This window comes from Maylandia zebra, linkage group LG3, assembly GCF_041146795.1.
Source record: "Maylandia zebra isolate NMK-2024a linkage group LG3, Mzebra_GT3a, whole genome shotgun sequence".
Classification (NCBI taxonomy): Eukaryota; Metazoa; Chordata; class Actinopteri; order Cichliformes; family Cichlidae; genus Maylandia; species Maylandia zebra.
The window spans coordinates 23,181,489-23,205,741 of NC_135169.1; the positions used below are offsets into that span (position 1 = coordinate 23,181,489).

The 24,253-nt window shown below is 39.4% G+C and overlaps 1 protein-coding gene across 1 annotated transcript in view; it reads right to left on the minus strand.

Annotated features, from left to right (window-relative positions):
* dachb (dachshund b) overlaps positions 1-24,253 on the minus strand; it is a 117,637-nt gene that overhangs the window by 19,541 nt on the left and 73,843 nt on the right. The window contains exons 3-7 of the mRNA XM_014409831.3: positions 15,144-15,254; positions 6,460-6,687; positions 3,911-4,080; positions 2,882-2,987; positions 2,349-2,423 (exon numbers count right to left, since the gene is read on the minus strand). Of these exons, the coding sequence (XP_014265317.2) occupies positions 2,349-2,423; positions 2,882-2,987; positions 3,911-4,080; positions 6,460-6,687; positions 15,144-15,254 (690 nt within the window). The remainder of the gene's footprint in view (positions 1-2,348; positions 2,424-2,881; positions 2,988-3,910; positions 4,081-6,459; positions 6,688-15,143; positions 15,255-24,253) is intronic.

The window sequence follows — 24,253 nt, forward strand, 5'->3', positions numbered from 1 at the left end:
CTGGAATCACAATCACTGTCTTGAGTCGCCGAGATCATCTCTGGTAGCGACACTGTAGCTAGAACTTAATGCACCTGGTTTATTCCCACCCATTATTTTCCAAAAATGAAAGGTGGCCGTCAGTGCTTCCCTTTTAGTTTCTACTACAAGCACCTATGGTAACAATTTGGAAATCCTACATCGCCTTGTTCTGGAGTTATCATGTTCACAAAGTTAGGTTTTTCTTACGGTGGTCCTGAGAGGTCAAACGGACTGTAACTTAAGAAAACACCAGCAAATAGAAAAACGCTGCAAACGGACACAAAATGCAGCGGAAGTTGAATAAATTACATTTAATTTCCGTTTCATTAATAGTTTGATAAAACTTCATCACTGACCTCGACTTAGAGTTTAAACTCACCAAGATTCAAACTCATCCAAGGTTCTTAGTGTATACACCTGTTGTATCAGTTTGAAAATCCTACATGACATCTTTCGAATGATCATGTTCTTGAAGATTTTCATGTTCAAGATTTTCAAAAAATTTGATCTCTGACCCAAGATTCAAACTTTTGGAGATTATGTATCTGAATTTCAGGAGCGGGACCATGCCTCTAAACACGCTCCTTCCGGTTGCCATCTATATAGGTTTCACCAGTTCTGCAACTGTTCATTCTCGCTTACGTGCCCCACCCTCCCTCCCTCCTTGTACTCAATTCTTTAACTTCTTCACTTCTATTTAGTACATGGGGATCTGCCAGGCCCAGGAGCCATCGCCAGTCCCCTTCGAGGCCAATTCATGCCCAAGCATTCACCTTTACCTACTAAAACGCTGTCAATCCTAAAACGAGGACATGGGCCCAGCTAGTGAAATCTGTGATTTTTAGTGGATTCATCTATGGTATAAGTCAAGGGTGGGCAATCTCACCTTGGGTCAACACACCTGAATCACATGATTAGTTTGTTACCAGGCCTCTGGAGAACTTCAAGACATGTTGAGGAGCTAATTTAGCCATTTAAATCAGCTGTGTTGGTTCGAGGACACATTTAAAACCTGCAGGGACACCGGCCCTCGGGGCCTGGAATTGCCCACCCCTGGCTTAGGGGGTAGAGCAGGTCATCTAATAATTGGAAGGCTGGCGCGTCGATCCTGGGCTCATTCAGTCTAAACATCCTTGGAGAAAATATTAAGTCAAGTTGGTCTCCGGAGTGTGAATGTTAGATAGAAAACACTTAAGCACAGGAAAAAAAGTTCTTATATGGGTGAATGAGGCAAGTTGGACAAAGTGCTTTGAGAACTCAGGTAGAGAAGCTCTATATAAGAACCGGTCAATTATCGTATTCACAAAGGCAGGTGTCGACAACATCAACCTTTAATGGCCAAGTGGTAAAAAGCGTTTTTTAAATGAATCATTTTAAAGATTATGAGAAATCTGCCACCTGTAATCAACACTTTTCTAACTGTATTAGGAACCTCCATCTGGGAAAACTTTCATATTCATCCATACATGGCAGAGTGTTTATGTGTTAGATAGTTCCTCTGATAGATAAAAAGCAACAACTGAATTATGTGAAACAAATTGTGTTTGTGAACCTTAAAGCTCTTAAAGTAATTCTGATGCTTTCACTAGCTAACATCAACACAGTCTAAAAAGCCTCAGTTCTGATTGGTTCACAGAGCCTACTATAAAAGGCAACACACCATCACATTTATGAAGGAGGGCTGGCGCGGGGGGGTCACGTGGCCTGACTCCACCGCAGATATCGGATTAAGAAGACAATCTTCGAGACCGAGTTATCTATTTTTCTTTAGCCCTTATTGATTTTAAAGGAAGTAGCACTCCTGCTGATGTCTGCAGTGGAGCTTCAGGAGCGTGAAAGGTGGAGGTGGGGGGAGGGGGTGAGGATGGAGAAAGAGGAATTACAAGAATAATGTGTTATAAGAATGGAAAATACAGCGGACGGGGGGTGGAGAAGAAAGAGTGTGAAGGAGGAAGGAGAGGCCCTGCTTGCTTTTAGTGCGTGACCTCCTGACCCCTTTTAGCCACGCTTCCTTCACTTAGCTTTCCTCGCTCACCCCCACCCCACATCCATCTATCCATCTTTTATCCATCTCTCCCTCCCTTGCTCATCTGATTGATGGTTTGGAGACAGGTGATCAATAGGAGGGGCAGAACATCCTGACTCTTCTGTTTCTCAGTGTGTGTTTGTCTCTGCATGTGTGCGTGTGAATACAGTAGATGAGGAAAGCCCTCCTAAGTGAGGAAATTTATCAGATGTCAGAAGTAACCGGGAGAGGGCTTAGATTAAGGCGAGTAATGGAATATCCTCACTTATATTTAAGTGTGTGTGCGAGTGTGTGGTCCAACCTTTGTCCTTTGTTATTTTCTTGATGGGTGGAGTAGAGTTGGTCAGCGCAACATCTGCATCAGCTGACACCAGTCCTGTTGAACGAAAGCATGCTCTGGTTATGTGTGGGCATTACAGTGTGGACGCATGTGTTTGCATACATGTACATCTTCCTACTTGTGTGTTGTCTAGTGTGTAAGATCTTTACTATACATGCTGCTTTGTTTAAAAAAATGTAAGACAATTACTAAAAACTTATGTTTTGCCTGTGTTCAAGAATGAAAGACAGCATAACCAAATTAGACATATTTAAGACGCTTAAAACCATTAAAGATTTATTTTTATGTTTAAAAACTTACTTTCATGATAACCAGTCAGCAAATCACTTAAAAAAAGCTCAAAGTACACAGTTTACATTGATGTGACAAAGAAAGCAGCAAATCCTCTGATTCAAGAGGCGGAAATGTGAGTACTTTGCATGGTTTCTCAGATTTTTGCATTTAATCTGCCTCTTTGCTGTGTGTGTGATGAGTATGTGTGTGTGTGTGTGTACCCAGTCTTTCAGGCGAGCTGGAGGCTGAGCTGCTGGGCTGCGACTGCAGAGGAGTATTGGTTTCGTCAACAGACGGGGAGAGCGAGGGGCTGTCGCACACTCTCTCCTGCAGGAGGAGAGGCAATGAATGAAAGTAAGTGGAGAGATTCAAACATGTTACACTGGCTTATAACTGGCTGCCAGTGATTAAAGCTCTCTCTCTCTATAATCATTCTCAACATGTCATAAAGATAAACTTTATTAAATTTTTCATTGATAATTACAAAGTTGAGTAAGACTGGCTTTGGATGGTCCGCTGCACAGATGTTTACGTGAGATGATTAAATGAATGTGTATTTGTTGTAGAAATACAACTAATTCATATTTTGTCAGAAATTTGATTAAATAAAATAAAATCCAAAACTTAAAGATATCAAACTGACAACAACACAGCCAAGCTTCCCAAATCCAAATTCCCTCCGGATATTTTGCTTGAAAAATGTATTTAATTATTGCATGTATTTATTTTCACTTAAAATATGTATTTATTATTATGAAACAATACATCATTACACATCTTTAGAAACTTTAACATCTATTCCAACATCTTCACAGTCTGCACCACTGCATGTATGTGTATAAACATGACGTACGTGTTGTTATTGTCTGTGTAATGTGAAGTACATTTAGAGCAAAAGAAAAATAACTCCTGCATGTGTACACATACTTGGTCAATTAAAGCTGATACTGATTGCACTGCAATTTAAACCAAATGAGCTTTTCTTAACAATTTAAGGACTCAATCTGCTTCTATAAAAGGCTTTAATCTTTATATTTGGGTCTACTGTGTTATTGCGCAGCCTAAATATTTAGAAAAGTAGGGTATATGGTAATCATCTGGTGGGCTGCAGTAGCCACATAAGGCTAAAGAGCACTGTAATGGCAAACAAACTCTCGAATAAAAGATTTATGTAAAGATGTAAAAGATTTTTCACACAGGAGTTCCTCATGGATCCCAGTCGGATCCTCTGCAGTTGCGTGTCGTGTTACCTTGATGACAGGTGCACGGTGTACGTGAGTGTGTATCTGCTGGGCTGCAGCAGCCATGTTGGCAATGGTGCTTAGGTGGTTCATCTGTGACATCGCCATGGCAACAGACGCAGGCGGCAGCCCCATGGGCAGCAGAGGGTGGGGCATCATCATAAAAGGCAGATCCAACCCTGAGAGACAAAAAGAGGATAAACTCTCCTCACTCTGAGGCAACCTGACATTAAGGCAGGGGGTCTCAAACTGTGAGGTGGACCCCACTGGTGGGACGTGGATAATAACTAGGTGAAAGACAGGAAGTGAAACCAAGATGAGTCCATATCATTTATTTAAATTTTCAGAGAAAAGTTCTTGCTGATGCTATTGTGCTGACGTTGATTTCAGTTAAATGAAACTGAGAATTTTTTTTGCAAATAGTGATTGGTAAGAGTTGTTGGCTGTGGAGCAGAAGATTATTATAGTTAACCAAAGCTAAACACAAAACTTAAAGCTATATGTGAAAAAAACTTTTAACAAAGGCAAAAAACAGACTTAAAAAAAACCTAACTGAAATGATTTTGTGAACTTGGAAAACATAACTAAAATAAATATGAAAATAAAACTGGTAAAAATTTAATTACAACTTGTCTGATGAGGCACTGATGACTGTTTAATGAGAAGTTAGTAGTCTAAAAAAACTGAATCACTGCTTTGAAAAAGTTGTTAAAAAATACACACAAAAATCTGTAAAAGCACATTTATTTGCCTTTTTACACATTTTCCTGAATGGTTAATAACTAAAATACATACATAAGCCTTTGGTTTTATATATTTCAGGTGCATATTCACTTAAAATTAATTTCACGTTTATTGAGGGTAGTCTTTTTTTTTAATTTGAGTGTTCATCTGACATTTGTCCGCCATGCAATAATAATTAAAAAAAGACTAAAACTAACAGTGAGACTAATAAAAACTAAAGCAAAACTAAACATTTTTTAAGCAATAAAAAGCAAACTAAAACAAGGAAATCCACCCTGGCAAAGAACTGAAATCAAACAGGATTAAAAACATAAAGTGAAAATAAAATAAGAATAAAAACAAATGAGAAAATTAAAAAAATTATAAAGGTGGTGAGGCACAACACAAGTGCGGCCTCCCAGAAAATGCTTGCAAACCATTGCTTTAAAGCAGCTTAACTTAAGAGGAGCATCCACTAGTGTAACAGCAGAAATATGACATGAAATGAAGAAAATGCGAATATGTTTTCTTTTTAACCCAAGTAAAATATTACATACGAGATCTTTTTCTCTCTCTCTTTTTTTTTACATTTGGTTACTTGAAGCTTGATGGTGAAAACGAGACAGTAACACAGTCTGAGATTGTGTCTGTGAACTCAGGTTGAACTTAACCTTGAGGAGAGAGGGAGAAGGAGAGGTGTCATTTCAGTGTCGAATGTCTCGCTAACAAAAGTTAACCAAGCAGAGGAGGACAGAGAGAAAGAAAGACAGGAAGACCAATAAAACACGGAGGTCAGAGGTTTGAAGGGTGATGAGGTGAAAGAAGGGAAAAAGAGAAGGTCAGTTTTGTAGGTTTTTTTCTGTTTTATTCTCTGCCTGCGCTCTTTGAATACATCCTGTACTGGTGCATGTCCTGTCTCCAGGTTTTGTGCTTTATCTCTAGCAACACTTTTACGTTTATTTACCCAGCTCTCCTTTTTATCCTCCTCTTATCCACCTCTCAGTTTGCCCTCTTTCCCTCCCCCTCGTCTTCCTCTCTTTACCTCATGCACAGATGCACATCACCAACCACACATTTCACCGTGTTTGTTAGGACTATCCATTAGCTTCGATTCATCCTTTAAAACCCCCCTTCCAAAACCTCTTAGAAGTCCAACCTTGACCTCTGACCTCCAACCTCAGTGACCCCCCCCCCCCCCCCCCCTTGACCCTCAGATAGGCCACTTATTTTCCAAGACGAGCTCCCAGCTAGATGTACACACTTGAGCAGACGCCTCAGCTGTCCCACACACACACACACACACACACACACACACACACACACACACACACACACACACACACACACACACACACACACACACACAAATGTGCAGCGGCTGCTTTCATTCCAATGAAACAATAACACTGATTGCTGTTGTCGTGACGATTGAAGTGATAGAATAATCAATGTGAGTGTTTGTTGCCGCCGCTGTTCTTTTTGTGTGTGTGTGTTTGTTTGTGTGTAAATATATTACTTCTGCAGTTAGAAAAGGAGTATGAGTGTGTCTCTGTTTATGTGTGTGTGTGTGTGTGTGTGTGTGTGTGTGTGTGTGTGTGTGTGTGGTGTTGATGAATTGAGTCATTTAGTAGAGTGTGTGCTGATTAATCCCGGCAGAGTGTTAATACAGGAGATGGGAACAGATTAAATGGCGTACATTAACAAATATTGCCACCCTTTAAACACACAAACTCACACACCTTCAGTGTGTGTGTGTGTGTGTGTGTGTGTGTGTGTGTGTGTTGTCCTGTTTTTCCTTGTGGTTTGTCTCTCGTGGCGTGGATGTGTGCACTCACTGTTTGCCAGTAGCTGTTGCTGCTGGAGTTGCTGTTGCTGATTGACAGCTCCTAAGGTGGGCCCCCTCCCGGCACCTCCCGCTGCACCACCAGTACCAGCTACTCCTCCTCCTCCCACTGGTGGTGCTCCTCCACCACCACCACCTCCTCCTCCTCCCGGCCCTCCGCTGTGGGCACCAGCAGGGGGGCTGGTCAGACGCTCCTTATCCCAGGAACACTCACTTCCTCCTGGGTAGAGATGGAGATATTTTTATTCCAAATGGTCAAAAAAAAACAAACAAATACATGTTTGTGTGTCTTTTTTCCCTCGTTTTTAAACAACAGTTCATCGGTTCATCCATTTCTGGGTACATTTCTGGGGAAAGAAGGACCCTATAAAGTACTGTGGCTAAAAGTTAATTTCTGTTACAGTCTTACAACAGCGTCGGACAGGGTACCACTATTTTAGAGCCCTCCAAAATTGTAACCACAGCCTTTAAACCTTTAAACAGAAAAGCTGACATTTCATAACGACACCTGTTACAAAACTGTGTTCAGCATAGACTGTAAATAAAAGATGTAGTTACTATCAAGCCACCCACTGGCTAGCAAGGCATTACAAATCTTGAGTTGAGCATTTTTGTTGTTGCCATCTTACTGTTGTGAAACCAGCAAGTAGGCTGTAGATCTCAATAACCTGCCTATTGTAAAGCATGCCCTGCTTTATCATCCTTTTTTACCCTAAGGTGGACAATAATGTACAAACTGAACGTCACTTCCTGTTTAGTTAGACTTAAAATTAGCTACTGAGACCCTGAACTCTCAAGGAAATGTTTACCAAGGCCATGAATTAAATAGGTAGTATGGTTGTTTTATCTAAAGCCTGTGCAGCAAGTACTCTTTCAATATATAGATCACCAGCTCAACCAGCTAGTGGTACCCTGCACTTAATGGCTCACTATAGTATAATATGACAGGAACCAGGAAAAATGTTTGGTTGCCCAGTGATTTGTTTTGCTTTTGTTGACTGATTGCAAGTAGTTGCAGTGACCAACTCGTCCACCACTTTAGATCAGAAGTGACTGGTGGTCCAACTCTACTTGTAATCACTCTTAGACAGATTGCCAACAAGTTGCAATCAACTTGAGCGAGTCTGCGCCGATGACTGCAGCTCGTCTCTGACACGTTTCTTTACAGCACAGGACTCGACTCATCTTGACGCTGACTGGTTGCATTCTGGTTATATTCCTATATAAAAGGAATAATGCAGAGCACCTGTATAATTTTGCAGTTAAACTACCATCCTGCAGCAACTACGTCACTATTTGTTGATGAGTTTCTGAATTTCTGTTTTAAAGCAAGTGACTGAAGCATAATGTAGCTCTGCTCTGTATGCGGGGAGCACAGGAGTTAAGCACATGGCAAAAACCCAGAGCAAAGGAGAGAGATTAGCGTGACTATAGATGATGTCAAAATGTAAAAGACACTCTCACAGTGGAAATATGAAAAGAGCGAAGTGCACATAAATCAGGTTAAAAAAAAGAAGCCAAATTTAATTTTACATGTTTTCTCAGAAAGGCCGAGGTCTCTGTGGAGCAACTCAGACCACTACTGATGGATATATCAATCGATAGAATTGATCTAAAAATCCTGGTACATTTTCAAAGCTTCTTCAAACAGCAGGAAACATTTGGTTGTCTGTGAAATTAAAAGGGAATAAAGAAAGTGTCCAAAATCCTGTTTCTTATAATTAAAAATGATAAATGAAATACATTTAGCTTGTAAACAATCACACGCGTGTAAATGACTGACTGAAGCATTATTATTGTGATAAAATGATGATCACCACAACTTTTTTCCGTTGTTTGGATCCAAAATGAATTTAATCACTTTCTCACTTCACACCTTCATTCCCTCTCTCTCTCTCTGTATAGTGCTGCCTCTCTCGCTCTGCACAGTTCTCTCTCTGCTCCCCTCTCTCATCCATCTTCATCTCCCTCCATTAGTTTGAATTAGCAACCGTCTCTCTCTATTATTGCCTACTGAATTCCCTGCGCTCTGTGAGTGTGTGTCTGTGTGAGAGTGTGTGTGTGTGGATGACAGCTGGGCCTCATCCCCTCTGCCATTTACACCGGGGAAGAAAAGAAGTATAAACAGATGGGCAGATGTTCTCTCTCTCTCTTCTCATTTTTTCCTTGGCCTTGTCCTCTACCTCCCAGCCTCTTTTTTTCTCTTTGCCTCTCCTCCATGTTTCTCTGTCTTTCACTTTTTTGGGCCTTTTTTGCATTTCCGTGTGAGTCTTCTGTGTGTCTCTTCCTCCTTTTTCTCTCCAACTTTCTTAGAAACTTACACCTTTGCTCTGAGGCTACAGCTTGCAGCTCTGACACCTGGATTTCAATTTAGCTGCTGCAAAGTTGTGGCTCTTGTTTCCTTTATTTTGGGGTCAGTAATCATTCCTCTTGTTCATAACATTAGGGTAAAATAAAATCCAGTCTTAACAGGCTTTTAGTGTGAGGGAGTGGGGACTAAACCCAAAGCAAGTTATTTAAAGCTAATAAGAGGGTTGTGAGACTTTATCTTCTGACCTTATGGTCTTTTTAGGAAAAAGAATTTGCTGTTTTTGTTACTTGCCCTCTATCCACTCCACTCCAGAGGATATCCACTTGGATAGATGAATTCAGATTCCTAAACCCTCATTAGCTTCAGATATAGTTGACACACACAATAAGGACTGCATGACCCCTATCATTTCCTCTGATGCTAAACTACAAAAGGACAACCAGCATGAACAGGAAGAAATATGTTTTGGTTAAAGTCATCGCTCCACCTATTCACTTTTTAAAACATCAACCTATGGTAACTGGGATAGGCTCCAGCCCACCCACAACCCTAATAAGTGTAAGCAGAAGACAGGATGGATCGAACCTGTTTTAGGTTTATATGCCACTAACTATGGTGTCAAATTAAGTTTGCTACAAAACTTCTCTTCTCCTACAGCTTATTTAGGCATCAGTCACACAGGCCCAGAGACTGTGCTGGTCTGCAGGCACTAGTCACCTTCAAAGGAAAAGTTGTGCTTTAAAAGGTTAAACTTTCACCGTCAGTGCAAGTAGTTTCAGTCATTATGCAAATGTACTGTTTATACATTAACTGCTTCCTTCACTACAGTGAACGTTTGCAAACATAATCTAATTAGTGATTTTGTCTCCTATCACAGCAGCTCTATAATAATCAGCAGGAGTTCGAGTAATGTAGCTCTTTCTCCATTAATAAAGCAATTAGAGGCAGATTTGAAAAATAATGAGATATGGCGTTACCTTCCTTTGTGAATACCAAGAAAATATCATCTCAATGTGGTTTAATAGTAATTACCCATGTGTTCATCTCTCACTCTTGAGTTTATGGCCCTTTTAATTTGAGTAATCCTCACTGAAATAACACTGCTCTTGTTCAAAAATTCATTTTGATTTCATTCATTTATATTAGATAGATACGATTTATTTCGAACATGCAAATATAATTGAAATAACAAGAGAAAAAAACAAAACTTAAAAATCATCATGTATATATCGATGTCTACAGAATGTGTGTGCTCGAAAAGGAGTAGGATGAAGTTTACAGTTTTCCTGTTCCTACCCCCTTACTTCAAATTTCATTGCTTACAAATCCATATCCAGGATTCAACATATTTATTGATTTGTTATTTAGTATTTATCCACGTTTCTATACAGAAAAAACACTTGTTTGCTTTTCTAACTCGACACAAAAACCTGACACGTGAGTAATTTTGCTGACATGCTTTGGCCCAGCGTCTCACATGTTCTCACTGTTCAATGGTTAGAAGCTGCCATGGAGACATATGTCATGTTACAAGCACTTTATAACCAAAGCTGCTGCCACAAAGTTGCTCTATATGAAATCACCATGTTGCTATGAAGTATTTGCAGTTTTTTCCTCCTCATAGGTTTTATTAACTCCATCTTCTTTCTCACCTCCACCTACAGTGTTTTATTTCCAGTGTGACACTGTGGAACATCTGCATCTACACACCAAATCACACCGTCACACAAAACATCGGTGTGGACAAACAAATGGCGTGATGTGAAATGACATTTAAAAAAGAAGACTTTAAATGTGCTGATGTGACTCACAGAATGGCACAAAAAGTGTTGCGCTATGATTTAAATGTCAGGTTTCATGTTGGTTAATGATACAGAAATAACTGCGGGCCGACGATGCAAAGGTTTAACTCTGCAGCAGCATGTCAACTGTCCTCTCTCCTCAAGAAGGCGGCAGAAAAAGAAGATTCAGGTGAGCAATCAGAGGGGTGGTCTCTTGAACCATGGACAGTTTACACCATTTGTGTACACTTATAGCATTTGTTCTTTAATTGTTGTACACGTGTGACATGCTTTTAACGCCAAGAACTGTCTTCCACTTCCTTTGGTTTCTCCCTTCAGAGGTCACCACAGTGGATCACCTTCCTCCATATCACCCCACTTCTAGCATCCTCCTCTGCATGTCCTCCTTCGCTACATCCATGTAACTCGTTTGAGCTCTTCCTCTTCAACATCCTTTGTCCAATATATCAACTATCCCTCCTTTTCAAACCATCCAAGCCTTGCGTCTCTAACTTTGTCCCTCTGAGGTACTCACTGTTAGGTTCTGCTTGCTGGTTGATGGTCTTTCAAACAACTCGCACCAATAATTATCTGCCATTTTGATATCTTGTCCAAGGGAGGATTTTTGATTTCGAAGTTGAAGGCAACATCTAAAAATTAACCTTATGAGTAAAAATAAGGAGAATCACAATTTTTATATTTTCTATATTTTATGTTTACTTGCTATATTACATGTAATGTCTTTGAGTGGACAGGAATGGGAAGCACGGAGATATCAAGACCCCGAGCTTATAAAGAATGTGGCTCAGGGTCGTAAACAGGTTCATCCTACCATCCAGCACTCTCTGTTTTAATGCATTTGTCCTCATGTGCAAAACGCTTCTGTAATTATTTTCTTATCCTTCTGCCTGCTGGTGTCGACAGTAGGCTTAAAAAAATATAAAAAGTTGCGTTGTATTTATGAATAAACCTGCGATTAATACAAATATATGAATTGCGCAACTCCTCACGAACACGTTATTTCAAGTTCTTGTTTCTTCTGTCCTTTCTATTGCACTTCCTCTCCTCCCATGTCTGCCATTGTTTCCTAAACTTCCTCTTCCTCGTTCTTCCATTGAAAAAAAAGAAGATATATTTTCCATTCACACATAAATTGGTCCTTCTCATTTTTCCATCATTCCAATCTGTGTTTTTCTCATTTTTAATGAGAGGAAATACAAATAAATACATTTTAAAAAACGTGACTGTCACCATGATCTGGACAAGCCCGAGCGATCGACTTTCACCCATCAAAACAGCAAAATATCTCTTCTTTTTCTCCCCTTTTTCTCTCGCCCTAAATATCCCTTTCTTTCCTCATGAGTCCATTTTTCCTCTCGCTTTATTTTCTTTTTCATTTCGTTCCTCTGCGCTATTGTCCGCCACAGTTTCCCAGGCCGGTGTGAGTGTCCCTTACAAAGAAAACAAGGTCGGACAATGAAAAGAAGGCTTTCCACGCACTCATGAAACAAAACAAAGAAGAAAAAAATCACTCTGAATGAAATAAAAGAAGGAGAAGAACACAGAGACGAGCAGGAAGGAATAAATAAAAAACGACAGAAGAAAATGAGAGAATAGAGTAACTCTATCGGCCCATTTGCCAGGTCAGCTGAAGAAAAGGAAGAGAAAGAAAAAAAGAAACAGGAGAGTCTGGGTGGAAACAGAAGGAAGGACCCCACGCTCTCTCCTTTCTTTTCCTTTTGCTTTTTGTTTTCTGTCTTTTTAATAATTCAGAGAAGCAAACACAGCAGAGATTGACTGAGCCGGAAAACACGTGTGTGCCTAAGTTACCTATGAAAAAGGACTAAAACATAATACTTATAAATTTAAAAAAAAAAGGACTGATTAATACATTTGTTTAATGTTTCAGCTATTGTCAGGCTGTAATCTGACCAGAACTTACATAAGAGATGAGCAAATTTCCATGGAATTCAGGCACTCAGGTTTAGTTTCATTACTTTTGTCTGAAGTATTCTTTTTCTTTTGTCTGTCTTTTATTTCCTTCCTGTCTTCTGTCTTTTTTTGCTTTACCCTGCAGTCATCAGGCAGACAAGAAACTTTAAATGGTGTTAATCGATCTTCAGGGACCTCAAAATGAAAGTAAATGGAGGTTTTACATTAACAAAAAGGCAGAAATCTCAAAGAGTTGCAATTTAATGATTTCCCCTGATCCCAAATTTTGTTTGTGGTGTACTGAAATTCAAATAAGACGAGAGTTACAGACTACACTACCAAAGCACAACTTGACTGTTATTATTATTGGTTTTTTTTTAATCATTGTTATATCTGTAACGTTTCTTCATTAATTTATGTTGTTTTAGATGTGCAATTGATTTGTCTTTTTTTTAAATAAATACCACCACTCCACAGTAAGGTTGGGCATATTTACCAAGGCTTACCCCATTAAGAACAGAACCTGGCAACACACGGCTGCTACTCACCCTCTGGATTGACTGATCGTCAGTATAGAGCACTTCTATGAAAGCTGAAGTTTTGGCAAACTGCTGGTCGGAAGCATTCAGGTGTGTGTTAACACAAAATCAAGAAGGAACGATATCAGTAATGATCTTAGAGAAGCAAATTTGCTGTCCAACCATCTGGGAAGGGTTAAAGGACATTTCCAAACAATTTTAATCTCTAAAAACAAAATGACAGTGTGGCTTTGGTTTCATGTGAACAAACTTCAAGACTTCTAAGTTGGTTAGACGGTGGAGACCAAAGTGGAGTTCTTTAACAATAATGCACAGCAACATATTTGCCACAAAGACTTCACACCAACTGTAAAGCATGGTAGTTAGAGAGGTGATGATTTGTGCTTGTTTTGCAGCCACAGGACCCAGGCTCTTTGCAGTCACTGAGTTGACATGAACTCATTGACTCTGGGGTCAAACGTAAGGCCCTTATGGGTCGGTCTGATGGCTAAAGTTTGGTTTAACTTAGGTTTAAACTGCAACGGGACAATGATCCCAAGCACAGCAGCAAATCTACAACAGAATGGCTTCGTTTCTATGAAATAATTTTGACACAGTGTAATATGTCATGTTGGTCTTCAGCTTAGGTTTTATAATTTTTAATACAACCTTAGAAAGAGGGTATACTTTCCTTTTCCTGTATATAATACAATAAGCAGGTTTTTTTTACTTGAGTATTTTTTTTTACCACATTTCTTTAAAAGAAAAATGAATTCCTTTGAAAATAACTTTATCAAGCACTGTTAGCATTAATTAGAAACCTTTTTACTTTATTTTCAACCATTAAGTTTCATGAATTCAGCTCTTTGTCTTCACATTACGTTGTATATTTTATGTTGTACCTATACAGTTCTTGTCTGGCTTGTGAGCACCTATGAATTTCAAGTGACTGAACATACTCAGAAATAAACGCAAAATAACTAATTTATATAAAATAACACCATCTGTGACCAACTTTCATTAAAACTGGCTCCTGGAGTCTTTAAACACCTCTTATGACCATGTACTTGTGTCCCTGGAGACTTCCACACAACATCTGTGTTCTGACAGTCCACTCTTACATTTACTGATCCGTGTCGGTTTACACTTCAGTTTTTGAAAAAGTGAGGCGAGCAGGCTGAATGATTAGCAAGAACTAAAGTCTTTTCAGGTCATTGTTGAAGACTGGCTCACTTTCACACATATCGTAATATTTTTACACTTACATTGCATTTTACTTTGCTCTTTCCTTTTTTTTGTTGATTAACTAAACAGTTTATTGCTTTCAAAGCTGCTGGGTTTAATAATTATTCATTTATAGATGGAAAAGTGTGTGTGTGTGTGTGTGCCTTAGTATTTTAAAAAGCTAAAGAGTTGATATTAATTGATTTCATCGCACTTATTATTTAGAGATTACAAGTTTAATGTGCCATGGATTTAATTACAGTACTTGGCTGTGCGCTACATCACAAGCCCTTTTTTTCTGTAGTGCACGGAGCCATGGATCTTAGACCTTACAAAAGGGAGTATGTGTGTGTGCGACAGAGAGTGTAGCAGTGGGGGTGTGCATTAATGGTGCCATGGATACAGTTAATTATTTGTTTAGACTTGGGCAAACATAACCTTTTAAAGTATGCTGAATTAGCTTTTAGCAGTTTCTGTTTGTAGCTGTCTGCAAATGGCCGAGTCCGTCGCTGGTTGTTAATTTTTTGCTTCATGTTTGTCACTTTACTGTAAACGGTTAAGTGGTCAGGCTTATTCATTTAGGTCTCCAGCTTGCCAGTTTAGCCTGGTTTAAAATACAATAATCGCTCCATGGAATTGCAGAAAAGCAAAAGAATTCTAAAGCAATGAGCTCCCTCTTTCTATATCATAAGCTGCTAAATGATGTTAACATCTGCAAAATAAACAGGCTAGTGTTCATTATGCTGCATAATAAAAGAAACTGGGCTTAAAAACTCAAATTTGCCACCGATTTAGCACCGATATTCACAGGAACTTTCCAGAAACAGTTGACTAACTAGACTTGAAATGTACCCAATAACTTTGGATGCTAATGTAAGTGTGTGTTTGTTTGTGTGTGTGTTTGTCTTACCTGTATTGGAGTGTAAGTCCTCGTTGTCTGACTCATTACCGTTCTGGAGGCTCATCATCATCTTCATCTTCTGAAGCTTCTGGAGCTCGGCCATGGCTGCAGCTGTCAGGCCTGAAACACACAAACACACACACACACGGTTAGTTTCATCATGGCATAGCTCTTCAGGCTCACCGTCATGCCAGTCAATCAAAATTCAAATTAAAGCATTTGCTGCTCTCAAGTTCAACCATTTCTCATGAATAACCAATCACAACACTTGTTACAGCGTCCCTGGACCTCCCAAGTCCTACCTGCCTTTACCCATGATGACTTGCAGGAAGCTGGGACACACACACACACACACACACACACACACAGATGCTTGCACTGGGCTGTCGCTGTCAAATTTTCTTTTCAGTGCCAGTGTTTTGCTGAAATGTTTCAGGTTGTGAGCGCAGTTTCAGGAGCCTTGGGCCTGATGTGTATTCGCTGATACACATGCAGAATGTGACACGCATACAGGGAGATACCCCCCCCCCCCACACACACACACACACTGACCCCCCCCCCCCCACACACACACACTGCCCCCCCCCACACACACACGCACACACACACACACTGCCCCCCCCCCCCACACACACACACACTGCCCCCCCCCCACACGCACACACACACCCTTTTGTATGAACTAAGATCCCTGGCTCTGTGCACTGACCTGGAACTGACTTCTATACACAACAACCAGCAGAGTGAGAGAGATGACCCTGTGTGTGCGTGCGTGTGTGTGTGTCTTATTGTGTAAAACCCCTATTATGTGTGTGAGTGTGCACGTGAGCTTTTGCATTGTGCTGAGTGTGTCTGTACAGTTTGCTTTCATGTATAAATGTGAATGTGAGGGAATGCATGCATGCTTATCACTGCTATCCGTGCGTGTGTGTGTGTGTGTGTGTGTGTGTGTGTGTGTGTGTGTGTGTGTGTGTGTGTGTGTGTGCGTGTGTGTGGAGGTCAGTTGGCTTTGCCCCGGTCACGGTTGATGGCTTTGGAGGAATGTCCATTACACACAGTACAGTTGTCTGTACGCTATAAAGAAAATAAGATAGAGGGATGGAGGAGGAAAAGGGGGAAGGGAAAAGGGGGTTGTTTGAAATTTAATTTAAAGCAGGATGGAGGGATAGATGAGGGAGGAGGGGGAGGTGTGGAGGAGAGGAAGTTGTGTGCAGGTTAAACTAGACCTGATCTTTAATCAGTAGTAATAGTAACTAAGCACATTTATGTACTCGTAACAGGTGGATTTGTTTTCCAAAGTTAAGCTCCCCAGCAGCACATGAAGCAGTTATAACTGTCTCTACCAGCTTAACATTGTGTGGATGTGTATATGTAATGCTTTAATATACAAATATTTATCTCCATAATTCAGAAGTGAAAAGAAATACTTATCAAAATATTTTAATTGAATGTCCTATAAGCCAGCAAATGTACAATAAAAAAGTACATTTCCCTCACAGGGTATTGGAGTGAACCCATGATTGTTATATTGATTAATAGATAGAAAGGGTGAGCACTGTGAGTCCTATCACCTTCAAGGTTATTGTGATGTTTAGATTCGTTAAATTTGCAGTTATTGCAGTTATTAATAAGCACAAAACTCATCAACTGGATTTTTTAGATATATCTCGTAACTTTTTTTCAGTTTTTAACTTAGTAAGTTCCTTTTTGTATTACATTCACTTTTTTTGCTCTATTATTTATTTAGATTCTTATTTAATGACCTCCGCTGGGACTCTTAAAAAGCACCGTATTTTCACGACCATAAGGCGCACTTAAAAGTTTTAGATTTTCTTCAAAAAGTGCGGCGCGCCCTATAGCGCGGTGCGCCCTGTGTGTTGTAAGGAGGACGTAGTAGAGAACACCATGAGAACGTTAAAGGGTGAAGTGTGGGCGTTGATCGTATATACCGGGACAATCGCACATACCTGTATAAAAGAACAGGTATGTGCATTATGCAGGACATCGTTGTTTTAACAACCCTGAAAATGGCAAAGAGACACGCTTACGAAGCACAGTTTAAACTGAAGGCCATCAGCTACGCGGAGGAACATGGAAATCGAGCAGCGGCGAGAGAATTTAAGATTAACGAATCGATGGTTCGCAAATGGAGGAAGCTGGAAAACAAGCTCTGACAGGTCAAGAAAACGCAGCTGAGTTTCCGCGGACATAAGGCGAGGTGGCCCGAGTTGGAGGAAAGACTCGAGCGGTGGATCATCGAGCAAAGAACGAGCGGGAGAAGCGTTTCGACGGTCACCATTCGGCTAAAAGCAGTTTCACTAGCTGAAGAGATGAACATTGAACATTTCCAAGGAGGTCCGTCTTGGTGCTTTCGTTTTATGAAACGGTGCCATTTTTCCATCCGGACCAGGACTACGGTAGCGCAGCAACTTCCAGCGGATTATAAGGAAAAGCTGGCCATCTTCCGCTCCTACTGCAGCAAACACATCGGCGACAAAAACATCCAGCCCAGCCACATCACAAACATGGACGAGGTCCCGCTCACTTTTGACATCCCGGTGAGTCACACTGTGGAGAAGAAGGGGACCAGCACGCTAGCGATACGCACAACGGGGCACGAAAAGTCTTCTTTTACTGTTGTGCTTGACTGCCATGCTAATGGACAGAAACTGCCGCCTATGGTGATTTTTAAGCGAAAGACTTTGCCTAAAGAGAAGTTTCCAGCAGAAATCATCATTAAGGCAAATGAAAAGGGCTGGATGGATGAGGAAATGATGAAAGACTGGCTGAGGGAGGTGTATGTAAGGAGACCAGGTGGTTTTTTCCACGCAGTTTCACTAAGAGTGGAAGGCAGCGCCGGGCGAGTTACGCCACAATTTGCCAATGGATTGTAGATGCTTGGGCTAACCTGTCTGCTGGCACTGTTGTTCGAGCTTTCGCAAAAGCCGGCATCGTTTCCGAGGAGCCGCACGGCACGGAAAGTGACTCTGACAGTGAAGACAGTGAACCTGGCATGTTTGATGGAGATTTAGCGCAGCTGTTCAATTCAGACACAGAGGATGAGGACTTCCATGGGTTTGATTGATGATAAAATGTGAGTACCAAACTTTGTTTTGCTCCTGCTTTATTTTTAAATATGCACACTTGTATGCTTGTGTGTTGTTGATGATGACGATTATTGGTAATAAAAATGTGAGTACCAAACTCAGTTTTGCTCCTGCTTTATTTTTAAATATGCACACTTGTATGCTTGTGTGTTGTTGATGATGACGATTACCGGCAATAGAAATGTGAGTAAGGTACCGAATTCAGGTTTGCTCCCGCTTTATTTTTAAATACGCATACGGTACTTGTATGCGCCCTATGGTCCAGTGCGCCTTATGTGTGTGTTAAATACAGTAAGGGCACACATAACTGAGACTGCGCCTTTTAGCACAGTGCGCCTTATGGTCGTGAAAATACGGCAGTTAGAAACTTGTGTATTTAAACAGGCTTTCTGGTTCTGTTATTTTAAAACGGCCTGTTTATTTTACTGTGTCTATCTCTTCATCTTTTTACTTAATTTTACTTTATTATCAAAAACATTAGGTGTAAAATGCTAACTGTATAAAACATTACCAAAACACTGAACACAATAAGCTGAAAAAGGCAGAAACTTTATGGAGCTATTTTGGTTTTGTGTTATTTTATTTTATTTCATTTCATTGAGCTATTCTGCTAATGCTTATGGTTTGGCTGCTTTAACCCAAGAGTTTATCCACTTTTAGATCAATACAGTGCATTTCATCTTATCCTGTGGATGAGGAGGCAGTTTTATACAATTTTCATACCAAAAGAAAAAATATAGGATCATTTAAGAAAATATATAATAATAATAATAATAATAATAATAATAATAATAATAATAATAATATACTATAATAGCAGAATGCAGTACAATATTGAAATACAGTTTTTTTTTACAGCCGCTAGGACACATTTCACAATACTTAGGTCACTTTTGCAAAACTCTTCACACAATTCTCCTAACTGACCTTCAGCTTGGCAAAGCAGTTCATTTCACATTCAAAATGCACTACAACTACCAAAACACTTTATTCAGGTCTCAAATAAACTCATTCTTCCAGAACACTAGCAAAGGTTGACAGCCGACAAACACACTTTGTCACCCACAAAACAATGACCTAAAAAACACTAACAACATGTAGCATTACACAGTGTTTTCTTGTGTAAAACAAGGACACATCTCTCTTTATAATTTCAATATATGTTACTGGAATGAATCAGACATCATGCAGAATTTGTTAATATTTGTTTATGTATTTTTAATTTTTTGCACTGAGTAATCCCAAAATACAAGAATTTGTATACACACCATCCACTGATACACATACAATAGTAATGCTAATCTACTCGGTCTCCTCCATTTGGCCACAGGTTCTCATCCACATCACATCTTATGTCATCTAGGGCAATACACCTAGGAAAGAATCTTCTGGCTGCCAGAATTGAAGGAGTTGAAAAATTGAAGGAGTAACACCTGTGTAGATGTTCATCTACAATGAGAATAAGCTGTGGCTGGTTAAACTGCATTTTTAGATTTAAAATATGTTTCAATAAAATATTGCTGTTGCATTTTGCTGTCTTTTTAAGTTTTGCATTGTGTTATTGTTTTGGCCATAAGTTTAACAGTTTTGAAAACAGTATGTAAGCACATGCAAAATGTCCTGTACGTACAAAGATTTTTGGCAGTTGTTGTGTCTGAGTGAGAAGATAATTCATGAAATTTGAGAGATGTAGTCATTGAATGCATTTTGTGCCAAAACAATGATAACTGATCCTCAGTTTAGCCCACATAGACTTCTGTTGTGCTCACTGTGTGAGGAGTTTTGCAAAAGTGACCTAAGTATTGAGAAATGTGTCCTAGCGTCTGTAAAAAACTGTAATATGGAAAATAACCATTAGCTTTAGATCAATTTTGACTCATAGGTTTTCACACTTTTTATAATTTATAATATAAAGTAACACTTGTGAAGGGAAATATTCTCTGACAGAAAATTAAATGGATTTTTAATTATCAAAAATTATGAAAATGTGACATTTCTCTTATGCAAATGTAGCAAATACGAGAAATGTAGCAAATAAAATAAATAAAAACATCCCTGAGTTTGGGGCGAAAGCTGTACAGACTGGACATCATACCTACTTTTGGACCAGGTGATATGACAAAACATTTACACACTTACATATTTGTCAGTTCCAGTTTTTAAAAAACATTGCACATCAAAAAAAAGAAAACTTGGGCAAAGCCAAAACTGAAATTCCTCTTCAGCACACAATGACTCAGACTGTTAATCAGTCCACGAATGGCAAAAACAACAGATCGAGCAGAAAGAAAGAGCGACCGAAAGAAAGACAGAGGTCTATTCAGAGAGCCTGAGGGAGAGTGACCAGACGTATTGTCTGCTGCCTGCTGAGAGAGGAGGAGGAGGATGAAATGAAGAAAGATGATGGAAAAAAAGAGGGCAAAAATAAGTTTTTTTTCTTGAGTCGACGCCATCGAACTGCTGCTCAAAAACGCTAAAGAAAGCACATGATTCTAAATTAAATCATGTCACGTAATTTTCAATGATTTTTTAAAATTATTCTGTATAAATTCAAGAAATAGCTTTTGTAATTTAATATACACAACTGACATGTTTGTATTATTAATCTTTCATTTAATGGGTGAAATACCTTAGTGATAGTTCAAGGGGAAAAAAGTGAAGACAAGTCTTCTATTAGGAAGAATGAAGAAAAACATTCAGACAAGACGATATGAAGGAAGGCCCAAACATAGAAAGGGAGTTTGAAAATGGAAAAAAGTGAAGACAAGTCTTCTATTAGGAAGAATGAAGAAAAACATTCAGACAAGACGATATGAAGGAAGGCCCAAACATAGAAAGGGAGTTTGAAAATGGAAAAAAGTGAAGACAAGTCTTCTATTAGGAAGAATGAAGAAAAACATTCAGACAAGACGATATGAAGGAAGGCCCAAACATAGAAAGGGAGTTTGAAAATGGAAAAAAGTGAAGACAAGTCTTCTATTAGGAAGAATGAAGAAAAACATTCAGACAAGACGATATGAAGGAAGGCCCAAACATAGAAAGGGAGTTTGAAAATGGAAAAAAGTGAAGACAAGTCTTCTATTAGGAAGAATGAAGAAAAACATTCAGACAAGACGATATGAAGGAAGGCCCAAACATAGAAAGGGAGTTTGAAAATGGAAAAAAGGGGAATGGCATGGGAAAAAGTGGGACTGATAAAGGAAAGAAGGTCAGATAGATTAAAAAAAAAGTGAAAGGAAAAACTTGCTGTTTTATGGGGAAAAGGGAAAGAACGAAGAAGCATGAAACAAAACTATATTATGGGAAAGATTTGAAGAAAATATGTGGCTCTTTACCCAGGACAGTGTCAATGTGTCAACGAAATTCATACCACTACGGTTCATTCAGGAGTGTACAATTGTTAGGTGAATATGTGTGACACTGTGTTAATATTCCCAAATGAAACAGGTCAAAACCTCTGACTTTTCTTCTATTGCAACAATGAATTTAGCATTTGTTGCTTTGAGTTAGCTGGACTGACATAAAAGTTTGCACATGTACTTGTGTCTCTCTGAGGATGAATCCTTAAAATGATATACTAATCAATGAATGAACTGACTTTTCTCAGGCTTCATGGTTTCAACAACTACTGGATCGAGAACTATAAAATTGTGTATATTCTGATGCTTCACTTTAGACCAATGCAACAACAAATTTAGGTTTGTACCTTTAAGTTGAATATTTTGATGAGACTGAATGCCATTAATTTTTTCCCCGAGGAACAGTAGTAAATGCTAGCTGGAAAACTGTGACTGAGAGAACCTCAAAATTACTGGATTGAAACAAATGTTCCCTTCATAACAGCTAAGTTTTTGTCCAACATCACGATCAGGTTTACACTTCAACCTGGGTCCTACTTCAAAATGTCAGCAAAAACGTAATTTTGATTAACCTCATCTAATGCTGTAGTATAACACTAACAATATAGCTCGTTAGCATGCTGATGTTGGCACACTGAGAAAAGCATTTATTTTTAAAGCTACAGAGCTGTTAACATAGCACTCACCAAATTCTGCATGATTTTTACCTCATTCATACATCTCCATGTAATCAGCATACGTCTGAAAACCTGCTCCAGAGCTGAGGGAAGTCTTTTATACATGAAGAAAAACAAGTGGGCTGAGAATAGATCCCTGTGGAACACCTGTTGGAAAGGACTAAGTTTTTTAAAATCATTTTTCTGATTAGAAAGGAAAGATTTGAACGTTTGCCATGTTGATGGATGAGAATGTCATGATTTAATGTATCAAATGTCTTTGAGTAAAAGAGTAACTGTAAAGAAGGTAAAATATATATATTCATAATTCATCAAAAATGTTGCTGCTTTTCTTTGAATACAAATGAACTCCAATCTAATCTATTATTTCTTCCTTACCTTTTTTCAACAGGTAAACATCTTACTGGATATCTGTGAACAGTTTTTTAAAAGCAACCTGGTTTCAAAGTGATGCTATCATAGATGTTTTTACTACATATCAAAGAAGCTCCTTTAATTATCCAATTCAGGGGTGCAGGGAGCCTATCCCAGCCACAACAGGGCAAGAGGCAGGGTACACCCTGATCAGGTTGCCAATGGGACAAAGGGCTAACAAAGAAAGAGACACTTAGTGGCAATTAAGAATGGCTAATTAACCTAACATGTATGTCTTTGGACTGTAGAGAAAGCACCAGTACCCGGACAGAACCCATGCAGAAACAGTGACAGTCAGTTAAACCCACTTTAAACACTTTGAATTCACCATCTGGATTGCTCATAGGTGTGAATGGTTGTCTGTCTCTCTGTGTTAGCCCTGAGTGGCAACCTGTCCAGGGTGTATCCCACATCAAACCCACTTTCACCCTTAATTGGACAAATGGAAGAAAATGGATGGATGGTATCTGTATTTGTTGTCGTCTGAATGACAGACTTATTATTCATTAATAGTTTTCATCTGAAAAAAAGTTGTTGAGATATTTTGTCCTGTACTTGTGGGCACAAGTGCAGAACATAAATAAGTCACTTTCATTTTGTTGCGTTGAAAGTTGAAGTCAAGATGTTCCATTCAAGTTTTTCAAATTTGAGAATGAACGCTTGGGAATAGAAAACAAAGAGAGGTACAAGGGGATGGGGTTAAAATAGAAAATGGAGTCCCTCTGTGGGGTCAGGACTGCATTTACACATTGATTACTCTGAGGAACACCTTGACACACACACACACACACAGAGTTGCATTTACAGATACAGGAAACACACATGGGTGGACACGTACACACATTTGATCTCCATGTACACACACACTCAGATACAGAGTCAGAACGCCCGCTCCGCCTCAATGCAACCAGAAGACGATCAATAGCAAAGCCAGAGCCACAATACTGTTCTCCATCATGACTATCAAACACGCACATGCACGCACACACACACACACACACACAGCTCTCTCTCTTCCTATCTCAGATCAATGGCTGTCCGCTGTGTCCACGGTTACCGAGCATCGACCCCCGTCCCTAATGGCGACCACGAAACCTTGGGAATTAGTGTGTGATTGATTGACAGACTGCTTCAAAGGCACACGCATCATATAGCCTCCGTGTGTGTCTGTGTGTGTGTAGGACAGAGAGAGGGAATATATATATTTTCCAGTTTGTCTTCAAGTGCGTGTGTTTCAGCATCCCCCTGTGGGTTGTCTGCACATCGTTTACCCATCTCTTTTTTCCATCTTGTGCATTGTAATGCTTTCCGAAGGACATACGGTGGAAAGGAGAAGAGGAGAAGTGATAAAGGAGGAGTGAAAAAACAAGGAGTACAGAGCAGATCTCAATAGAGAAAACAGAGAATCATCAGCATAACTTGGCAAAAGTCAGGACTAGATTGTAAGAAAGTGCAAGGATTTTCCCACCAGCACTGAGATGGTGTTACACTTTTTAAAAACTAGTGTCCAGAAATAAAGTGACTTAATATTAATAATCTGTTAACGTTACTGTTTGAAAGTT